This window comes from Podarcis liolepis, assembly GCF_965112155.1.
Source record: "Podarcis liolepis genome assembly, chromosome: 2".
NCBI lineage: Eukaryota > Metazoa > Chordata > Lepidosauria > Squamata > Lacertidae > Podarcis > Podarcis liolepis.
In genome coordinates this window covers 121,392,417-121,414,322 of record NC_139555.1, presented here as the reverse complement: position 1 = coordinate 121,414,322, position 21,906 = coordinate 121,392,417, and the positions used below count along the sequence as shown (strand labels likewise).

General features: G+C 44.6%; 1 protein-coding gene and 1 long non-coding RNA gene across 10 annotated transcripts; both read right to left on the bottom strand.

Moving 5' to 3' along the window:
- Positions 1-569: 569 nt before the first annotated feature.
- On the bottom strand, positions 570-8,349 carry LOC310701504 (uncharacterized protein). 9 transcript variants are annotated; one of them, XM_083492494.1, is made up of 4 exons: positions 8,179-8,243; positions 5,868-5,945; positions 3,485-3,601; positions 570-2,922 (listed from the first exon to the last, which is right to left on the bottom strand). In XM_083492494.1, the coding sequence occupies exons 3-4, from the start codon at positions 3,513-3,515 to the stop codon at positions 1,373-1,375; spliced, it is 1,581 nt and encodes a 526-aa protein (XP_083348620.1). In that variant the 5' UTR covers positions 3,516-3,601; positions 5,868-5,945; positions 8,179-8,243; the 3' UTR covers positions 570-1,372. The 9 variants fall into 9 exon arrangements, with proteins under 9 accessions (XP_083348620.1, XP_083348623.1, XP_083348618.1 ...); XM_083492497.1 differs by having other exon boundaries at positions 3,489-3,601; XM_083492492.1 differs by having other exon boundaries at positions 3,485-3,598; positions 8,179-8,239.
- A 3,657-nt stretch (positions 8,350-12,006) lies between these two features.
- LOC310702046 lies at positions 12,007-20,714 on the bottom strand. The gene is made up of 4 exons (XR_014523158.1): positions 20,557-20,714; positions 16,666-16,753; positions 13,357-13,473; positions 12,007-12,144 (listed from the first exon to the last, which is right to left on the bottom strand). It is a non-coding gene; the product is annotated as an uncharacterized lncRNA (long non-coding RNA).
- Positions 20,715-21,906: the final 1,192 nt, after the last annotated feature.

Sequence of the window (21,906 nt, the reverse complement as noted above, 5' to 3'; positions counted from 1 at the left end):
GGCAGATGGAGCGATGAGACCAAGAGGGGAGCCAACAGTCAAGGTTTCTGCACATGTTGCAGAGGGAAGTGAGAGGCAGGTGGGGCTTGTCCATCTGGGAAGGAGACCATCGAGGAGAAGGAAGACTCTCATCCTAAACCCCCACTACCTTGTGGGATACCTTCAGGAGAAGAAAAGGTATTGGGAGCAAACCCTACATGAGTCCAGAGTGGAGTCCCGAAGACGGTTGGATGGTGCCTTGTACTCCTTCGGGCAACGTCTTGCTCTGCTTTCCTTTGGAGCCCATCAGCGAGGCCAAGAGTGGGGTCTTCCAGGCTAGTGCAGCAGTTTGACTTCACCACAGAGATGCAGCCCACTGTCTCTTGAGACAGCTCGTGTTTTTCTATTCCGCCACCAGAATTAACTAACTGAGCAAATCTAGGATGCTTGTGTTATGACTTGGGCACAGTCACTCTTTTTCCTTGAAGCTTCACTTAATTGTCACAGGATTTTCTGCATTTCCTTTCCATCGAACCTCAATATTTTGATTTTTCTTTGTACACCCAACATGTGTATACAGGCAACTCCCCATTTGATATGATAATACGATACGATCATCTTTACTGTCATTGTCCCATACAGAACAACGAAATGAAAAAAAAAATCTACATAAGACATTCAAAACCAACAAGCCTGCTATCCCAGCTATCCCAACCTGGTTAGATCCCTAAAAACTCTTGATACCCCATTTTTAAAATACAATATATTCCCATAGAGACTCCTTACACTGCATTTAAAACCAAAATCGCATTTGAATAGAAACTGTTTCTCAGGCGGCTATTCCTAGTCTTTATAACCCTGGACCTTCTTCCAGAAGGCAGAAGCTGAAAGAGATCATTTCCGGGGTGCGCACTGTCCTGCGCTATCTCTGCAGCTTTCTTATAGCACCTGGAAGCATAGATTTGATCCATGGTGGGAAGAGTGCACCCAGTTATTCTCTCTGCAGTCATTACAACCCTGGGCAGCATTGTTTTTTCCCTGACCGTGCAGCTCCCAAACCACACACACAGACCACGTGTTCAAAGCAGGTGTATACCATTTTAGAAGTGGGTGCAACAGGGTGTGGTGGGCTTACCTGTGCACCGTTGACATGCACAATGACCTGGAATGGAACCCCCACAAAAACTGGGGGGGGGGTGCACAAATTGGGGGAGCGCCTGCTGACCGAGATAAAACCATGTAGCTGATGATGTGAACTTTAGGCCATAAAAGCTTATGCCTCAATAAATTGGTTTCAGTCTTTCAGGCGCCAGAAAAGTCTTGCCCCTCACGGCTACCCCAATTCTTGAAACTAACAAATGCACATCAATACAGACATTTATACCAGATACAGCTAACCATCTTCACTGATCCACTGATACGAGGTAAGGCTGCCGAAGCTTTTCTCACATTCCACACGTTTACGTCGCTTTGCCCCTGTGTGGGTTCTCTGATGTGTATTAAGATTCCCTCGACGACTGAAGCTTTTCCCACATTCCGCACATTCGAAAGGTTTCTCCCCTGTGTGGGTCGTCTGATGTCTGTTAAGGCTTCCGCCCGTGCTGAAACTTTTCCCGCACTCCGCACATTTGTAGGGCTTCTCGCCCGTGTGCGTTCTTTCGTGTTTCGTAAGGTGTGTCCTCTGGCTGAAATTCTTCCTGCACTCAGCACATTGAAAGGGCTTCTCCCCTGTGTGAGTTGTTTGGTGTCTGTTAAGGCTTCCGCTCGTGCTGAAGGTCTTCCCGCACTCCACACATTTATAGGGCTTCTCTCCCGTGTGAGTTCTTTGATGTAAGGTAAGCTGCTGGCTCTCAATGAAGCTCTTTCCACACTCCATGCACTTATAGGGCTTCTCTCCTGTGTGGGTTCTCTGATGGGAAAGAAGGCTCCCACTACGACTGAAGCTTTTCCCACACGTCATGCATTTATAAGGTTTTGTCCCGGTGTGAGTTTTCTGATGTGATGTAAGATTATAGCTTTGGCGGAAGCTTTTCCCGCACTCCAGGCACTTATATGGCTTCCCCCCCGTGTGCGTTATTTCATGCGCAGTCAGACTTTTGCCGTCAATGAAGCTTTTCCCACACACAACACACTCGTATGGTTTCTCCCCTGGGTGAATTATTTGCAGAGAATTAAGGCTTCCACCACTGATGAACCTCTTTCTACACGCCATACATTTATGAGGTTTCTCCTCTGTGCGGGTTTTGGGATGTGTGTTAAAGGGGCTGCCGGAAGCAAAACCCTTTCCGCAGTCCACGCATGTGTACATTTTCTCCCTTGTGTGGATTCTCTGATGTGCATGAAGGCTTCCGCTGTGGATGAAGTTCTTTCCACATTCCAGGCACTTATACGGTTTTTCGCCCGTGTGAGTCCTTCTGTGTGTATGAAGACTTCCGCTGTTGCTGAAGCTCTTTCCACAGTCCGTACACTTGTATGGTTTCTCCCCTGTATGAATTCTTTCATGGGTAGTAAGGCTTCCGCTATCGCTGAAGGCTTTTCCGCACTGTGTGCATTTATAGGGTTTCTCCCCTGTGTGAGTTCTCTGATGAACGGTAAGATGGTGACTGTGACCAAAGCTCTTTCCACATTCCAGGCACTCGTATGGTTTCTCCCCTGTGTGGGTTCTACAATGCCTGTTCAAGTTTGATTTATCTTTGAATGTTTTCCCACACGCCGGGCATTTTTCTTTTCTATTTCCTTTCTGATCTTCCTGTGGGATTAGGAGTTTGTGGACACTGGCACCCTGAGAAGCAGAGAATCTCTTCCTCCCTGCCTTTGGTTGGTTTCCCATGTGCTTTTTCCATCCCCTTTGAATACCAAGCTCCTTCCCCACTGAATGCTTGGCCGTTTCTGATGACACCTCAGGTGGCTCCGCAAAATTCTCACTGTCCTTCTGTCTGAGGCCTGCGTGGAGAAAAGAAAAACTTCATGTTAGGAGTTCAAGGCAGAAATCTCATCAGGGGACTGAGTCAAATTAGCCATTTCTCTAATGACAACAGCTCCAAAATTCTCCCCATTCTTCTCTGTGCACGCTACTGAAATCTAGCTTACAACAGGCACTCAGCTGTATTCCTCTCAGCTCTAAAGATTGCTGACTGCAACATTTTGCATGATTATTTCCAAAAGCTTTATTCCAAAGTTCACTACAATGCCCAAGCCCTGGTGCTTAGCAGGTGCACTATTTGAAAGTAAAATAATAACAAAAGAATAAAACCAGTTTATTTATTGGTAAAAATATTTTATAGAATCATAGATTTGGAAGGGATCCCAAGGGTCATCCAGGCCAACCCCTGCGAAGCATTAATACTGTTCATAGCCATCCCTCCCAGGGCTCGAACCACCAGCCTTCTGGTTAACAGCCAGATGCACTGACCATGTTCCATGCTGGGACCCCTCCATTGTGGTGGCAAATACTCAGAACAGGAGTTCCCCCTCTCCAGCCTCAATCAGCCAAAGAGATCTTTACCCACAGAGTGCAGATTCCCACAACTCTCCATCGTGGCGTCCTTGTACAAAGCTCTGTGGCCTGGATCTGGGAGATTTCACTCCCCCTTTGCGAAATACGCAGTCACCTTCTTCTCTGCTGAAAGAAAGGAGGATTCTTCATTTGAAGGTAGTTTCCTCCATGTGTACCACTGCTCCCTCTTTGAACACTGTATTTTAATACTTTGTTGGAAGCCGCCCAGGGAGGCTGGGGAGACCCAGCCAGATGGGCGGGGTATAAATAATACAATATTATAATATTATTATTATTTGAACAGTGGCCAATGAATAAGCTAGACAGACACATAAGCCAAGCAGGGGGAAACTCACAAAGCTGCTGAGAGAGTATTGTATTGTATTGTATTGTATTTTTACCAATAGTGTGGAGGCTTATGAAAAATGCAGCAATGGGATTCTTACAACCAGATTCAACTAAATAGTTGTGCTGGCAAGAGCCAGTGTTGTGAGTCCTGTTATTGCAAAGGTAAAGGTAAAGGTACCCCGGACCGTTAGGTCCAGTCGCGGACGACTCAGGGGTTGTGTGCTCATCTCGCTCTATAGGCCAAGGGAGCCGGCATTTGTCCGCAGACAGCTTCCGGGTCATGTGGCCAGCATGACTAAGCCACTTCTGGTGAATCAGAGCAACGCACGGAAACACCGTTTACCTTCCCTCCGGAGTGGTACCTATTGATCTACATGCACTTTGACGTGCTTTCGAACGGCTAGGTTGGCAGGAGCAGGGACCGAGCAATGGGAGCTCACCCCATCGCGGGGATTCGAACTGCCAACCTTCTGATTGGCAAGCCCTAGGCTCTGTGGTTTAGACCACAGTGCCACCCGCGTCCCTTGTTACTGCAAAAGTGCTTTCTTTTTATATATGTATATAATTTTTATTAAATTTTCTGTTTTACAATTTAGAATACTCATTTAAACAACCTTAAAATATCCATGGCTTTCTTTCTTCTCTTTCCATGGTTCATTTTGCATATCAAAAATCCCTGCATATTTTAGGTAAACTAAACCATACAGTATTCCATTATTACATCCATCAAAGCTTATTTACACTGTTGAATTTATCTTAATGCTGCCAACGTTTCCAAGTGTACACAATTCCCCCCGCCATATATGCAACAAACATTTCCAGTCTTCTCAGTGCAACACTGCTTTCTCCCTCCTCCCAACTCAGTGCCCCCCCAATCAGATGGGGGGGGGGGCAGGAGAACCACTGCCGGCAGCACTGTTCATGGGGGGAGGCAAGAGAGGGTTGTTTCATTTTTAACTCTTTTTGTTTAACAAACTTTTTATAAAAGAATTGAAATTGTCTACAGTATTGAACATTTTACAAATAAATTGTAAACAGATAAGAACATTGGCAGGATTACTGTAATAACCTTCAGTTTCATAAGGGTATATATTTAAAGAAGATGAATAAATGAGCAAATTAAGTTACCGTATTTTTCGCTCTATAACACCCACCTGACCATAACACGCACGTAGTTTTTAGAGGAGGAAAATCCGTAGGCATGCCACCTGTAGGCATTTCCTCCATAACGCGCACAGACATTTCCCCTTACTTTCTAGGAGGAAAAAAGTGAGTGTTATGGTGCAAAAAATACGGTAATTTGGATATGCAGAAGATATTAAAAATAAATTTAAGGAACCGCAGAAAGGGGGGGGGAGGAAGCCAAGATTTGAAATGTCAAAATGATTGTAAAATCAGTGAAATGTATAAACCTGAAAAGTATTTTAAAATATATATGAAATTGACAGCAGCTATTAGAGGACATTCAAAACAAAGTTTGATAAAGAACTGGGAATGTGTGATGGAATATACAATGAAACGTTGTTCCAGTACAGAAATCATGATATGTACATGACAAAGTTTGTAAGGGGAAAAGGAATAAAATAAATAAAAATAAAAATATCTACAAAACAAAACACAACAACACAACAATAAAGATAAGAGTGTAAAATAAGGTCAAGCATCAATGGAAGGAAGTCATATTTTAGTTTAAAATTTGTTATAAGTCAAGGAGGTGGGTGGGGAAGGGGGGGAATGTTTGGTTTGGTCTGTGATTATTTTTAAATATTTCTGTATGTCTATTTCTTTCTTTTTTTTACTTTTTGTTTCTTCTGAATTTTTTGTATTGTTTTGGTTTTTGGAAAATTAATTTTAAAAAATTAAAAAATGAAATGGTCAAGGCTGATCCTGCAGATGGGAATAACATTTTGCAGCGCCAAATGTGAACAGAAAGAGGAATATTCTGTCAGTTCCTGAACCCCTCCCTGCATACAAACACATCGTGACCCCGAAGGAAGGCCCCCAGCTGCCTCCTCCATCTCTCCCCACAAGTCGCTTCCCTTACCTGAGGCGTCTGCTGGATTTTGCGCTCCAGCCCAAGGAAGAGACGATTTAGGTGGGGCCTCTGATGGCATCGCAGTGGCTGTGGGGGAGACGGGGGAAGCATGAATCCTATGCCAGTTTCCTTGCCAGGTGTGGCTGGACTACAGCTCCCACCGCCTTTTACCATTTGTGATGATGGCTGGGGCTTATGGGAGTTGTAGTCCAGCCACAATCTGGAGCGCACCAGTTTGGTGAAGGCAAGGGAGCACTCCCAGACGCAAGGAAAAGCAAGCCACAGCCATAAAAGCTAGGCAGGTGTTCTCCTGCTCTGGAGGGCAGGATCTGTACCAATGGATTTAAGTTACACGAAAGGAGATTCCAACTCAACATCAGGAAGAACTTTCTGACAGTAAGAGCTGTTCGGCAGTGGGACAGTCTCCCTTAGGAGCCGGTGGACTCTCCTTCCTTGGAGGTTTGGAAACAGAGGTTCATAGAATGGGAGTCGGAAGGGACCCCGAGGGTCATCTAGTCCAACCCCTGCAATGCAGGAATATTTCACCCAAGGTGGGGCTCGAACCCACAACCCTGAGATTAAGAGTCCCATGCTCTACTGACTGAGCTAGCCCAGCTCATTTGTCACGGATGCTTCAGCTGAAATTCCTGCATTGCAGGGGGTTGGACTAGATGACCCCTGGGGTTGCCTACCAACTCTACCTGGTATGCTCCGCAGAGGACCTTAATGTCCATGAATAATCATAGTTTAGAGGTCTCGGGCCCTAAGGAAGTCAGATTATCCTCCACCAGGGCCAGGGCCTTCTCAGTGATGGCTCCGACCTGGTGGAATGCTCTGTCCCATGAGACCAGGGCCCTGCAGGATTTAACTTCCTTCTGCAGGCCTGTAAGACAGAGCTATTCCGCCTGGCTTTCAATTTGAACTTAGCCTGATCTTTTATTCCCCTTCCTTCCCTCCCCTTCCCCTTTTTATGAAGATTACCTGCTCTGGGATCCCACAGCTAATTCTCCCCTGGTCTCCTTGCTGGCTCAGATAGGTCTAATTTATCCAGCCAGCCCTAATGTTTATTGGACGGATTTCCCCCCTAAATTGATTTTTGAATTCTGAATTTATTGTTATTCACATTTTATGCTGTATTTTATGCTGGTTTTTTGTTGCACCAATTGAGTGTTTTAAATTTGTTGTTAGCCGCCCTGAGCCCAGTTTTCTGAACTGGGAAGGGCAGGGTATAAATAAAAAAATATTATTTATTATTATTATTATTACTTCCAACCATCAAAGGAAGAGAGACCCCTGAACACACTTGTTGTTGTTTAGTCATTTAGTCATGTCCAACTCTTTGTGATCCTATGGACCAGAGCACGCCAGGCACTGAACTGGGAAGGGAGGGGTATTAATAATAATAATAATAATAATAATAATAATAATAATAATAATAACAACCACCATTCTATGATTCTAGGTGCAAAGTGCACCAGATCCGAACTCTCTTTCCTAGCGGCTCTGAGCCAGCCTATCCCTGGGAGAGGGAAAGCAAGTATTTCATCAAGTTTCCGGCAGGGATTCTTGCATCGCAGTGGGGCTGGACTAGATGCCCCTCTGGGGTCCCTTCCAACTCTACAATGGCATGATTCTGCAGCCCTCCCATCTTCTGTCCCGGGGTTAGTGGAGGGAGATCTGAATGCGAAGGGAGAGTAGGAAGACAATGCAAATAATAATAATAATAATAATAATAATAATAATAATAATAATAAAAAAAAGCGGGAGCGGGGCTTGGAGGGCAGACCCCCTTTGCAGCTGGAGGAGCTCGGAGTCTTTTTGGGGGGGAGGGGGGTCTTTTTCACCTCCCTCTCCCCCCCCCCCACCTCGCAAGCAGGGCTGATTCCCAGGCACCCTCTGCTTTCCCCCAACCCACATATTCCCCATGCGAATGAATGATGGGATGGGCGGGGGGGGCGGGGCTGTTGCTTCAAAGGGAATCGTGCAATGGAAACATGGCAGATATGTGGATCCCCTTTTGGACTGCATAGATCACGACCGCCCTCCCGCCACCTGCGAGTCTAAGAGAGGAGTTAGACTTTCCATTTCTCTCCCAAAAGGGAAAATTCTCCCCGTTCCCACCCGCTGCCTCTCCCAATCCATCCCTCCAGTGCCGCCCAGTCCTTCCAATTTATTCATTTTTTTTGGGGGGGGGTTGTCTTTTTCTGCACAACCCCTCCTTCCTTCCTTCCTTCCTTCCTTCCTTCCTTCCTTCCTTCCTTCCTTCCTTCCTTCCTTCCCTCCCTCCCTCCCTCCCTCTCTCCCTCCTGCTGAATCTCACCTGGCCTGTCTTCCTTTCCCTGGGATGCGAAGGGAGGCGAAGGCACCATTGTCTTGCAATTCCACCCTCACTCCCACACATGGGGAAAACTTCCTGCCTCTCTAGGAACCACAGCTCAGTTCCTAGGTTCTTTGGAGGACTGAGTTGGCAGGAGCTGCCTTCAAGCCCCCCCCCCCCAAAGAAATCACAGCTGCTTCAATTATTCTTTCTCTGTGTGTCTCTTTTTCTCTCTCTAACACACGCAGACCAAACCCTCCAAGTGTCTCTGTTTTCCAGGGACAGCCCCAGATTTTCAGGTTTCTTAGGATGTCCCTATTTTTATCGGAGAAGTGTTGGAGGGTATGGAGTTATACCACCTGCAAGCCAAGGAGATAAATAATTGGAAGACATCTGAAGGCAGCCCTGTAGGGGGAAGTGCTTTTTTTTTAATGTTTAATGTTGTCTTGAGCGGATGGAGTGATTTGATACTGAATCCACTGATTTACAGGGACATTGGAATTCCCCTCCTTGGAGGTCTTAAAGCACAGAGCAGAGAGCTGTAGAATCATAGAACCATTGTTAAATTTTAAGGTTATATATATATATATATATATATGCTTTCGTAGATTTTCACGGGTACAGGAATGCAGGATTTGGTGTCTTCGGGTCTCCACAGATAAATTACAGACACCATCCAGTAGCCAAACCATAGTGGCACCTCCGGATGCTGCACCCCCCTGCAATCCCTACACAGATCTGGCTGGCACAGGGCACAAAACCACAGCTCGCCCCTATACACGAAGCCAAGCCAGAGCACAACTAAGTGCAGTACAGCCATCTTCTCAGAAAAACTCTTCACAAGCTCAAGAGGTCAAGACACGAAAGCTTTAGCAACTAATCCACACCTAATGACCCACCTAAGTGGTACTCAGAATATCACTCAAGAAATCACTCAAGATATCCCTCAAGTAATTAAGGAACAAAAGAAGAAAAGGCACACTAACCTGGGAACTTCCTCTCTGCCCAGAACGTTGGAGGCTATACACCACACCCCCTCAACAGTATTTATAGGAACTCAAACACTGAGATCCTGCTCTGTTCCAGTAACAAGAAGCCGAAAGCACCAGCCTGAAGATGACGAGTGAGACCTCGTCGAAACGTCGCCTAGACACCCCAACTCTTACACGGGAAGACACCCGAAGACACCAAAACCTGCATATATATATATATATATATATGCTTTCGTAGATTTTCACGGGTACAGGAATGCAGGTTTTGGTATATATATATGAATATGATAAATGTTCATAACTGTATATATAAACCACATGTCTGAAATCCCACAGAAAAAGTCCTGAAACCATTTTGTCCCTCCCAAATTGACCTCAAATATTTCTCTGCAAGGTCGAAGGAAAATGGAAAAGCCTCCCCATTGTCTTTTCGTTCGCAAATCCTGTCTTATGGGTATGTCTGTATATGAATAGGGTGAGCCTATAACCTGGCTCAGGAACTAAGTATTTATCATTACAAAAGACTAGCCAGGCTCCCCAGGTAATCCAGTCAAGGGACCATTAACAGGTAACCTGCCAGACAGGAGATAATCAAGGCACTCAGATTTCTGTTGTAGACCGCCTTTTCTCTGATGTAGGTATGATGTATCTGGGGGGTGGTCTTGGGCTACACCCCTTCTGTGATGTAGGTATGATGTTTCTGGGGGTGGTCTTGGACTCCAGGGCGGGCAATTAAAAATGTCTATATAAGGGCAGGCACACTTAGGTTCTGGGTCCTCCTGCTTGTGAGGGGAGGACTCTGTTGCAACAACTTTAATAAAGATCAAGCTTACTAGCTGCTTTGCTTCTCAATATTCTCTGGTTGACCTCTGTTATTTTCTCCTACCAATAGGGAACCCACGTAAGGACTCTATACAGGCTCTCGGATACCCCATAAGGGAAAAAGGGCAGATTTTGTTTACAACACCGTCAAGTCGGAAAGGGACCTGCAGGGGTCATCTAGTCCAACCCCCTGCATTGCAGGAATCTCAACTGAAGCATCCGTGACAGATGGCCACCCAACCACTGCTTTAAAATCTCCTAGGAAGGAGAGTCCGCCACTTCCCGAGGGAGACCGTTCAAAGAGCTCTTACTGTCAGAAAGTCTTTTCTGATGTTTAGTCGTAATCTTATTTCTTGTAGCTTGAAGCCATGGGTTCGAGTCCTACCCTCCGTAGCAGTAGAGAACAAGCATGCTTTGTATGTCCTGCATCAAGCAGGGGGCTGGAAGAGATGCCCTCTGGGAGACCTCCAACACTGTGGCTCCGAATTGTAGCTGAAAATCTTCCCAGAGAACTTTTAGAAGACATATGAAGGCAGCCCTGTATCGGGAAGCTTTTAATGTTTGACATTTTATGATGTTTTTATATGTGCTGGTAGCTGCCCAGAGTGGCTGGGGAAACCCACCCAGATGGGCGGGGAATAATAATAATAATAATAATAATAATAATAATAATAATAGGTGCTGGACTTTGTCTCCTGGCTTTAGCAAATGCCTCTTTCTCCCCCTTCCTTATTATTTTACCAGCTGGCTTGAGATGAAGCTTCTTATCTGAGTTTGCTTTCGTGTCACATCTGCCTTTGAGCTCTCCCCACCCAGCACCAATCTGATCTTATGCTGCAGCTTTAAAAACAGCCACCACAACCCTGTGTTTGGGTTGGAGCTCAGACAGCCCTGTGCTACAGCTATTATTTTTTTAGAAAGCGGTTTAACTACTGCAAATATTGTAAGAATTTATTTTCTGTACAACTGGCTAGCTCTCTGGGGAGTCCCTTGTGGCCGGAAGCAGGCCCTGCAATGCTGCCAGCAATTAAACAAAGTTATTGGCTGCTGGTTCAGGAGGCAGTTGGCTGGCCTTTTCGGGGATTTCCTTTCCGACTATAACGCTCTCTGCCTTTTCTGGGAAATCAGGTGAGAGCGAAGAAGTTGCCCTTTCCCTTTTGGACAGCAGAGGGCACTGCTGCACCATCAAAAGCCCCTTTTGCAAAGAGGCGGCAAGGTTGCTGAATGTTGACAGTGAATAAAATCCATGCAAAGGAATCAGGACTGGCCCAAGGCATTTTGGCACCTGAGGTGAACCACAAAATTGTGCCTCCTTAAAGATGCTACTGTGTTTGACAGTCTCTCTTCCTTTGACAACTGGAAGTAGGAACCCCGTTGCAGCAAAAGACCAAATAAATGAACAGATTCAGCAGCTTTGCTTTTACTTAACCCTAGCTGAAGTCTCCCATTTTTTGCGCTGAGCATACATACCGTATTTTTTGCACCACAACACTCACTTTTTTCCTCCTAAAAAGTAAGGGGAAATGTCTGTGCGTGTTATGGAGGGAATGCCTATGGGTGGCATGCCTACGGATTTTCCTCCTCTAAAAACTACGTGCGTGTTATGGTCGAGTGCGTGTTATAGAGCGAAAAATACGGGTAACTCTTCTGTCTGTGGGAGACAAACGTCTTCAGCCTTAACTGGACTCCTTCCTTGCCTCTCTAATGTCACCAGCAGAGAAGAAACCAAAACTTTAAGTGTGGTTTATATGCAGTTTATTTATTGCGCTATAATCAAAGCAGTCATTTAAAAGGGCTCTTCGGTTGTGGGACTAAGGTCAGCCAGGAAGGCCGCCCCCAATGCAAGAAGGCTGGTGTGACACATTTTGAAACGAATCAAGGGACACGTATTGTCATCGGAAAACAGAGATGGGGGCTGTTCGGACCATTAAATCCCAAGCCTGGTATTGCCCAAGTGTGTCACTGGATTGCGGCTGATTGGTTGTATAAGCAAAATAAGCGAGTCACACGGAATACATCCAAGTGAATGATTTATTTGTGCTTAGTTTCCTTGCGCAAAGACACACCCGGGGCAACGTGGCAGCAGGAAACATCGCAACGTGTCGAGGAGCAACTCGCTCGGGTTCAGCTTCGTTCTTTCATCCTCATGTATTATCTGCAAAGAAACAAGGAGAGATCAAGTCCTGGTTTTAGAAGAGGAAGCTGGTTTTAGGAGAGGAAGTCCCCGCAGAACTTATTCAGGACCCACAAATCCATGGGAACAAACTTTTTCTCAGAATAAAGGAGGGGATTGGGGAAATGAAAATGGGCACAGATGGAGTCCTTGCTATTGTTTTCCTGGGTAGTAAAGGTAGAAGGTAAAGGACCCCTGGATGGTTAAGTCCAGTCAAAGGAGACTATGGGGTTGCGTTTTCAGGTGAAGGGAGCACAGGAGCATTCTGCCTTGTGGTTTTTCAGGAACTGGTGTTCACCTGTCACCTCTAGCTTACATAAACTATACCAAATTTTAGCTGGTTTTAATTTGCACTTATAGCTGGGGCTTTCAGACGACTCTTTTTTCACCTGCAGCAACAGCCTAACTTTGATAACCTAGGAAGCAAAGCTGGGTGGTGTTTAATAATAATAATAATAATAATAATAATAATAATAATAATAATTTATACCCATCCCTCCCCAGCCAAGGCCGGGCTTAGGGCGGCTAACAAGCAATAATAAAAACAAGTTGAATGAATACAACTTAAAAATAAGATTAAAATACAACATTAAAATATTGAAACATTAAAATATTAAAATGCAGCCTCATCACAGGAGGAGAAAGGAAAGGAAAAAGAGGGGGAGGGAATCAAATTGGCTCCAGGTGGAACAACTTTGTCTTACTGGCCCTGCGGAAAGGAATCAGATCCTGCAGGGCCCTGGTCTCATGAGGCAGAGCGTTCCACCAGGCCGGAGCCAGTGTTGAGAAGGCCCTGGCTCTGGTTGAGGCTAATCTGACTTCCTTAGGGCCCGGGACCGCTAGGGTGTTGCTATTTATGGACCTTAAGGTCCTCCGTGGGGCATACCGGGAGAAGAAGGTGAAGCCCTCTCCTTCTCACCCAGTGTCAGCTCTGGCATGTGTAAACGAGACCAAGTCTTTCCCCCGGCACGACACACATGCACCAACCACTGTGTTGTCAGTTGCCCCTTGCGTCTAGGGTTGCAGAGTCCGGGGCTCAGGCCTAAAAGTGCCACTGTTAACTTTGGTGTTGAGAGGCAGGATGAAAACGTACGCAGAAGTCACTTTTGCCAGGCCTGTCCCATCCCTAAAAAACACCACCGACAGGATCTTTGTGATAGACTGGGCTGATGAAAACATGGGTGCTTGGCTTACTGCGTTTATTGATGACCCTTTCAGCGATACAGGCAATAGTGATCACCACAACGGCAGCGCACACACACGGAACAACAGCTGTCGGTACTGCAACGCTGAGGCCCTTTACCCCGGCACCTGCAAAGAGAAAGCGCAGGTCTCTCAGCACTGCAACTAAATATATCCCTGACCCATTAGGCCCGTTAACAAGCTGAAGGTATGGGGACTGAGGGGCATGCGAAATAACTCCCCTGAAGCTGATGGCATCCAGTAGGTTTCTGTGGTCTTAAGAGCAGGCGGTATTTTCAGAGACAGGGCTACAGGGATACTGCTAGGTGTTTGTCCTCGCATACAAAGCCCTAAACGGTTTAGAAACCAAGTACTAAAAGCAGAAGGGACGTGGGTGGTGCTGTGGTCTAAACCACAGAGCCTAGGGCTTGCCAATCAGAAGGCTGACGGTTCGAATCCCCGCGACGGGGTGAGCTCCCGTTGCTCGGTCCCTGTTCCTGCCAACCTAGCAGTTTGAAAGCACGTCAAAGTGCAAGTAGATAAATAGGTACTATTCCAGCGGGAAGGTAAACGGCGTTTCCGTGCGCTGCTCTGGTTCACCAGAAGTGGCTCAGTCATGCTGGCCACATGACCCGGAAGCTGTCTGCAAACGCTGGCTCCCTTGGCCAGTAAAGCGAAATGAGACCACAACCCCAGTTGTCCGCAACTGGACTTAATACTTAATGGTCAGGGGTGCCTTTACCTTTACTTTTTACTAAAAGCAGGCTTCCCCACACCTTGGGGTTTTCTCTGGGGTGGTAGGACTGGAACTCATGGCTTCGAGTTACAAGAAAGGAGATTCCAGCTAGCCATACGGAAAAGCTTTCTGACAGTAATAGCTGTTTGACAGCAGAATGGTCTCCCTCGGGAGGTTGTGGTATTTAAGCAGAGATTGGGAGGCCATCTGTCATGGATGATTTAGTTGAGATTCCTTTCCTTCCCATTGGATCCTTTTCTTTTGCTAATGGTTTTTACCCCCACGGAAATTCCCTGCAAGTGGATTAGTCTTTTCACCTCTATTCACTCCTAGCCATTATGAGGCTTTGGGCTTCCTAAACTCTTTCCAAAAAATAGCAAGGAGAGACAAGAAGGCCTTCTTAAACGAGCAATGCAAACAAATAGAGGAAAACAACAGAATGGGAAGAACCAGAGATCTGTTCAAGAAAATTGGAGATATGAAAGGCACATTTCGTACAAAGATTACCATAATAAAGGACAAAAGTGGTAAGGACCTAACAGAAGCAGAAGACATCAAGAAGAGGTGGCAAGAATACACAGAGGAACTATACCAGAAAGAAATGGATGTCTCGTACACCCCAGGTGGTGTGGTTGCTGACCTTGAGCCAGACATCCTGGAAAGTGAAGTCAAATGGGCCTTAGAAAGCACTGCAAATAACAAGGCCAGTGGAAGTGATGGTATTCCAGCTGAACTATTTAAAATTTTAAAAGATGATGCTGTTAAGGTGCTACACTCAATATGCCAGCAAATTTGGAAAACTCAGCAGTGGCCAGAAGATTGGAGAAGATCAGTCTACATCCCAATCCCAAAGAAGGGCAGTGCCAAAGAATGCTCCAACTACCGCACAATTGCACTCATTTCACACGCTAGCAAGGTTATGCTTAAAATTCTACAAGGAAGGCTCAAGCAGTATGTGGATCGATAACTCCCAGAAGTGCAAGCTGGATTTAGAAGAGGCAGAGGAACCAGAGTCCAAATTGCAAACATGCGCTGGATTATGGAGAAAGCTAGAGAGTTCCAGAAAGACATCTACTTCTGCTTCATTGACTATGCAAAAGCCTTTGACTGTGTCGACCACAGCAAACTATGGCAAGTTCTTAAAGAAATGGGAGTGCCTGATCACCTCATCTGTCTCCTGAGAAATCTCTATGTGGGACAAGAAGCTACAGTTAGAACTGGATATGGAACAACTGATTGGTTCAAAATTGGGAAAGGAGTACGACAAGGCTATATTTTGTCTCCCTGCTTATTTAATTTATATGCAGAATACATCATGCGAAAGGCTGGGCTGGATGAATCCCAAACTGGAATTAAGACTGCCGGAAGAAATATCAACAACCTCAGATATGCAGATGACACAACCTTGATGGCAGAAAGTGAGGAGGAATTAAAGAACCTTTTAATGAGGGTGAAAGAGGAGAGCGCAAAATATGGTCTGAAGCTCAACATCAAAAAAACGAAGATCATGGCCACTGGGCCCATCACCTCCTGGCAAATAGAAGGGGAAGAAATGGAGGCAGTGAGAGATTTTACTTTCTTGGGCTCCATGATCACTGCAGATGGTGACAGCAGCCACGAAATTAAAAGACGCCTGCTTCTTGGGAGAAGGGCAATGACAGGCCTAGACAGCATCTTGAGAAGTAGAGACGTCACCTTGCCAACAAAGGTCCGTATAGTTAAAGCCATGGTTTTCCCAGTAGTGATGTATGGAAGTGAGAGCTGGACCATAAAGAAGGCTGATCGCAGAAGAATTGATGCTTTTGAATTATGGTGCTGGAGAAGACTCTTGAGAGTCCCATGGACTGCAAGAAGATCAAACGCATCCATTCTTAAGGAAATCAGCCCTGAGTGCTCACTGGAAGGACAGATCGTGAAGCTGAGGCTCCAGTACTTTGGCCACCTCATGAGAAGAGAAGACTCCCTGGAGAAGACACTGATGCTGGGAAAGATGGAGGGCACAAGGAGAAGGGGGCGACAGAGGACGAGATGGTTGGATAGTGTTTTCGAGGTTACCAGCATGAGTTTGACCAAACTGCGGGAGGTAGTGGAGGACAGAGGTGCCTGGCGTGCTCTGGTCCATGGGGTCACGAAGAGTCGGACACGACTAAACGACTAAAGAACAACAAACTCTTATGCTCCTCAAGACTGTCACCTCACAAGGAAATGAGTCTATTTGTGGATTCCCTAGGATTACAACCCTAAATCACAACCCAGGAAGTATATATAAATTAATTAGTTCTTACACCTGCTTAGGCATTGGGTGCCCTTTTAAATGTGTTGGGGGGGAGTTATTGTATTGTCTTTGTTCTTTTTATTGCGTGTTTTGTGGTGTGTTTTTTTAATATATTGTGAACCGCCCTGAGATCTACTGGTATAGGGCGGTATACAAATTAAAATAAATAATAGAATACCCATTTTGCTTCCCCTGACACACAGGTTTTAATTAAATACATCAAACCCATTACAATAGAAATGTTTTGAAGATAACAAAATAAAACAGAAGCTGCCTGAATTGTCCACGCAGCATCTTCTGAGGGACTCACCTAAAAAGGAAAGGGAACGTAACGCGATTTCCACTTTGTCAGCCATTTCATCAGCAACTGAAAAATTTAGTAACCTCCTCGCTGCTCCCTGGAGAGAACATTGCAGGTTAGTGCATGACAAATGGAGCATGCAGAGTGGTACCTTGGTACTCAAACGCCGAAAACCCGGAAGTAAGTGTTCGGTTTTTGAACGTTTTTCAGAAGCTGAACATCCGATGCAGCTGTCGGCTATTGTTTGCGGGGCACCTGCACCAATCAGAAGGTGCGCCTTGGTTTTAGAACATTTCGGAAGTCAAACGGACTTCCGGAACAGATTAAGTTTGGCATTTTTGTTTTTGCTATTTATTTTGCGCTTTTTTTTTTGAGGCTTTTTTGATTAATTTGTTTTTGTGACTGTGTGGAACCCAGTTCAGCTACTGATTGATTGATTGATTGATTGATTGTGTGACTGTGGAAATGGATAAAAGCCCCCCATCCAAATAATGACCGTCACCAGTGCAGGTAAGAAAAAAAAGCAAATAAAACCATATCATCATTCTAATCTAATCAATGTTTGTAATTTTTGTTATGATTTTAATTTTTATCATCTACAATACTGTCTTATTTATTTTATAGTACAGTAGTACATTGATTATTGCTTTCATTTTATGGATCAATGGTCTTGTTAGATAATAAAATTCATGTTAAATTGCTGTTTTAGGGGTTGTTTTTAAAAGTCTGAAATGGATTAATCCTTTTTGCATTACTTTCTATGGGAAAGTGTGCCTTGGTTTTGGAACGCTTTAGTTTTGGAACGGGCTTCTGGAACAGATTAAGTTTGAGAACCAAGGTACCAATGTATACATTTGTAGGAGATTTATTTCCATATGAATCTACCCGGACCCTGAGATCATCTTCTGAGGCCCTTCTATGTGTGCCTCCTGCACGAGAGGTCTGGAGGGTGGCAACATGAGAAAGGGCTTACCACACACTCACAAAGCACACACACTAGCAAACACACAGTCGCGCTGCACACACAATCAAGCGATCAGAGCGGCCAAACCTCCTAGCAAGCACTTCCCTGGCTTCTGCTGACCGCAACGAAGACGACCCTCGAAGAAAATGTGTGATGCACTCGGGCCAGTCGGCTCCAGGGACCACACATTCGCTCAATAACACGCATAGACATTTCCCCTTACTTTTTAGGAGAAAAAAATCTGCGTGTTATAGAGGGAAAAATACGGTAATTATTATTATTATTATTATTATTATTATTATTATTATTATTATTATTATTATTATTATTATTATTATGCCTTAGTTGCTTTGTATTCCACTCTTGATTGATTACTAGTTCATATCTGTATTGGATTTTAAATTATTTTATATAGGATTTTTTTAAAAAATATTTTATTTTCAATGCAAAATCATAACAAAAATTACAATCATTGATTAGATTAGAATGATGATATGGTTTTATTTGTAGGTGTATGCTTTTTTGACTTGTTTTTTTATTTTGTTTTCCTTTTTTTGGTATGTTTTGTTTTTCTTTCTTGTTTGTACAGTATTATTTTGGATTATATAGGATTTTTTTATTGTACAGTGGTACCTTGGGTTACAAACACCTCGGGTTATAAACACTTCGGGTTACAGCAGTGGCGTAGCGTGGGTTGTCAGCACCCGGGGCAAGGCAAGTAATTTGTGCCCCCTAACCCGTGGATTTGCGCCCCCTAACCCTAACCCCCAGATGTTGCGCCCGGTGCGGCCGGCCCCCCCTGCATCCCCCACGCTACGCCACTGGGTTACAGACTCCGCTAACTTGGAAGTAGCATCTTGGGTTAAGTACTTTGCCCCAGGATGAGCGCGTTACTTCCGGGTTTCGCCATTCGCGCATGCACAGACGCTCAAAATAACGTCACGCATATGAGCGGAAGTGGCAAAACGCAACCCACGCACACTCCGGAACGGCTCCGGAACGGATCCCGTTTGCATCCCAAGGTACGACTGTACTGTCAATGATTTGGAGGGAATGCTAGATAGGGGTTTTATGGGGGGGGTAGTTCTACAAGAATACTAAACAGACAAAAGTACGGTAAGTAATCCTCCAGCAACAAGGGTAGATCTAGCTTCTTGACCACAGCTGGACTATTGGAATATTCCAGAGAGATGCTTCTGTGCAGCACACAGACTTTGAAATTGTTGTGGCAAGAGGGCGGTCATTTTGCAACACATAAGCAGTGGCCATTTTCTCCCTGAGCTCAGCCAGACTGAAACAAGCAAGCAAACCACTTTTTGAGAGCCGGCCTTCGGTGGCTCCAACAGCAGGAAACTCCCTGAAAACAGATCTGCGCCAACATTTCGCACCTCAGTGTCTGCCGTTGCTGTTCAGAGTCCCACAATCTCCCTCCCATTTCATCTCTCTAGACAGAAACTGGGTGGAGATATTACATGGGAAGTGATTCACAAATGGAATCAAACCGACTAAAACATTCACTGCATGCAACATATAAATGATGGAGCATTCTATATGAGGTTGTAGAAAAAACAATGTATAGATATGAACAGTATGCTGATATAAATCAGTATGTAAATATTATAGTGTGGAAACAAGAAAACCAGAAGAGGGTTAGAGGGAAGTGGTAATCCTGAGAATTTTAGATTACTAATACAGTGGTACCTCGGGTTACATACGCTTCGGGTTAAATACGCTTCAGGTTTCAGACTCCGCTAACCCAGAAATATTACCTCGGGTTAAGAACTTTGCTTCAGGATGAGAACAGGAATTGTGCTCCGGTGGCGGAGCAGCAGCGGGAGGCCCCATTAGCTAAAGCGGTGCTTCAGGTTAAGAAGAGTTTCAGGTTAAGAACTGACCTCTGGAACGAATTAAGTACTTAACCCGAGGTACCACTGTATTGTAATAATGTATAAATATATAATATGAAAATCAATAAGAACAATTGCAAAAAAATAAAAATAAAGAGGCATGCGGGGGATGGGACATTGTGTGAAGCTCCATCTCTGTCTCGGGCAAGGGATCAGGCAGCCACGAAACCTTCATTTCGGAAAGTTAGAAATGGGAAGAATCATCTGAGCCACGCTGGGAGAATCCTCTTTCACCATCTCTTAATCCTCCTCTGCCTCAGAAATGGATAATGGGAGTGGTAGTCCTGGCCTTTGGCTTGGAGTCAATTTGATTCCCTCCCCCTCTTTCTTTTTTCCTTTCTCCTCCTGTGATGAGGCTGCATTTTAATGTTTTAATGTTGTATTTTAATCTTGTTTTTAAGTTGTATTCATTCAACTTGTTTTTATTATTGGTTGTTAGCTGCCCTGAGCCCGGCCTTGGCTGGGGAGGGCGGGGTATAAATAAAAATTTTTATTATTATTATTATTATTATTATTATTATTATTATTATTATTATCTCCAGGTGGAAAAGTTTTAAGGGTTACAAAAAGAAAAAAGAGAAAACACCAAATTAAGCAAAAACAAAAAGAAGAAAAAAACACACAGAAAAATAGAAACAAATAAAAACGCAACGAACATTCCCATAACTTATCTTTCATTTGCTTGTTTCCTTGACCTCCTCACACCTCCCTTTTTTGTATTCTAGTTCGGTTAGCTATTTCAGCAAATCCTTTCCATCTTTCCCAGTTTTTGTCCTATAATTTATCTTGATATAATCTAACTTTACTTCCCCTCCTTTCACCAATTAACAGTCTATTTTTACTTAATCCTTTATAACATTTCTGCTAAAACCACATAGCTTCATTCCAACATCCTTCTAACATTCATTAATTTTACAATGTTTCTGTAAATAATCTTTAAATTTCTTCCAATCTTCTTCCACCGACTCTTCTCCCTGGTCTCGGATTCTGCCAGCCACCCTCCAGTTTTCAAAGCTGTTCAATTCTTACCTTATCTAAGCACTGCAGAATAAGGGTGAGCTTGCTAAGAAAGCAGCTACCTGCAGCTGCTTCACTCTCTTCTCTCTGTTGATTTTCCTATTGCTGGGTTTTGGAGCAGGAGAGGGAGGAAACGGGAACAGAGATAACATTCTTCCCACCCCCTTTTCTTTTTAAAGCTAATTCCAGGAAATCATGCAAGAACAAATAAACAATTCACGAGCCTCTCCCCTTTGAACACCAGGGGGCGTTCCACGCCCCCCCAAGCTATACCGTATGTTTAACATACATATTATTACAGATTTATTGGTTTGCAAAAGTAGAATCATAGAATCATAGAGTTGGAAGAGACCACAAGGGCCACCGAGTCCAACCCCCTGCCAAGCAGGAAACACCATCAGAGCACTCCTGACATATGGTTGTCAAGCCTCTGCTTAAAGACCTCCAAAGCAGGAGACTCCACCACACTCCTTGGCAGCAAATCCCACTGTCAAACAGCTCTTACTGTCAGGAAGTTCTTCCTAATGTTTAGGTGGAATCTTCTTTCTTGTAGTTTGGCTCCATTGCTCCGTGTCCGCTTCTCTGGAGCAGCAGAAAACAACCTTTCTCCCTCCTCTATGTGACATCCTTTTATATATTTGAACATGGCTATCATATCACCCCTTAACCTCCTCTTCTCCAGGCTAAACATGCCCAGCTCCCTTAGCTGTTCCTCATAAGGCATCGTTTCAAGGCCTTTGACCATTTTGGTTGCCCTCCTCTGGACACGTTCCAGTTTGTCAGTGTCCTTCTTGAACTGTGGTGCCCAGAACTGGACACAGTACTCCAGGTGAGGTCTGACCAGAGCAGAATACAGTGGCACTATTACTTCCCTTGATCTAGATGCTATACTCTTATTGATGCAGCCCAGAATTGCATTGGCTTTTTTAGCTGCTGCGTCACACTGTTGGCTCATGTCAAGTTTGTGGTCAACCAAGACTCCTAGATCCTCTTCACATGTACTGCGAATAATATGTGCTGTTGAATAGTGGGTAGACATAGCAGACGACACAGCAATTCTTCCAAAGCAGCTCTTTATTTTTAAGCTGGACAGAACTGAACAGCAAACAGCTCAGCCGGCCTGCTTTTATAGGCAGCCGGCTGTCAACATTGTAGCAACAACAACCCAAGGACTCCCACCTAAAATAACTGACGCGGACCTGAGTGAAAACTACATACACAATACTCCTGGTGGCCAGGGTGAGAACTTCAATACATAACATGTGCAATGTCTCTTTTTTCAAGTTACATCTTCTACAGATCAGTTTCGACAAATGCATTACGACACAGAAGCATTCGTGGACTGGTGACCCCTTAAGTGAT

Excerpts from the sequence above, each read along its gene's own strand:
- LOC310701504 (XM_083492489.1), bottom strand. The coding sequence starts at position 8,227 with ATGGTGCCTTCGCCTCCCTTCGCATCCCAGGGAAAGGAAGACAGGCCA. Across the intron at positions 5,946-8,178 it reads GGGAAAGGAAGACAGGCCAG|CCACTGCGATGCCATCAGAG; the intron begins GTGAGATTCAGC and ends TCTCCCCCACAG. Across the intron at positions 2,923-5,867 it reads AAATCCAGCAGACGCCTCAG|GCCTCAGACAGAAGGACAGT; the intron begins GTAAGGGAAGCG and ends TTCTCCACGCAG.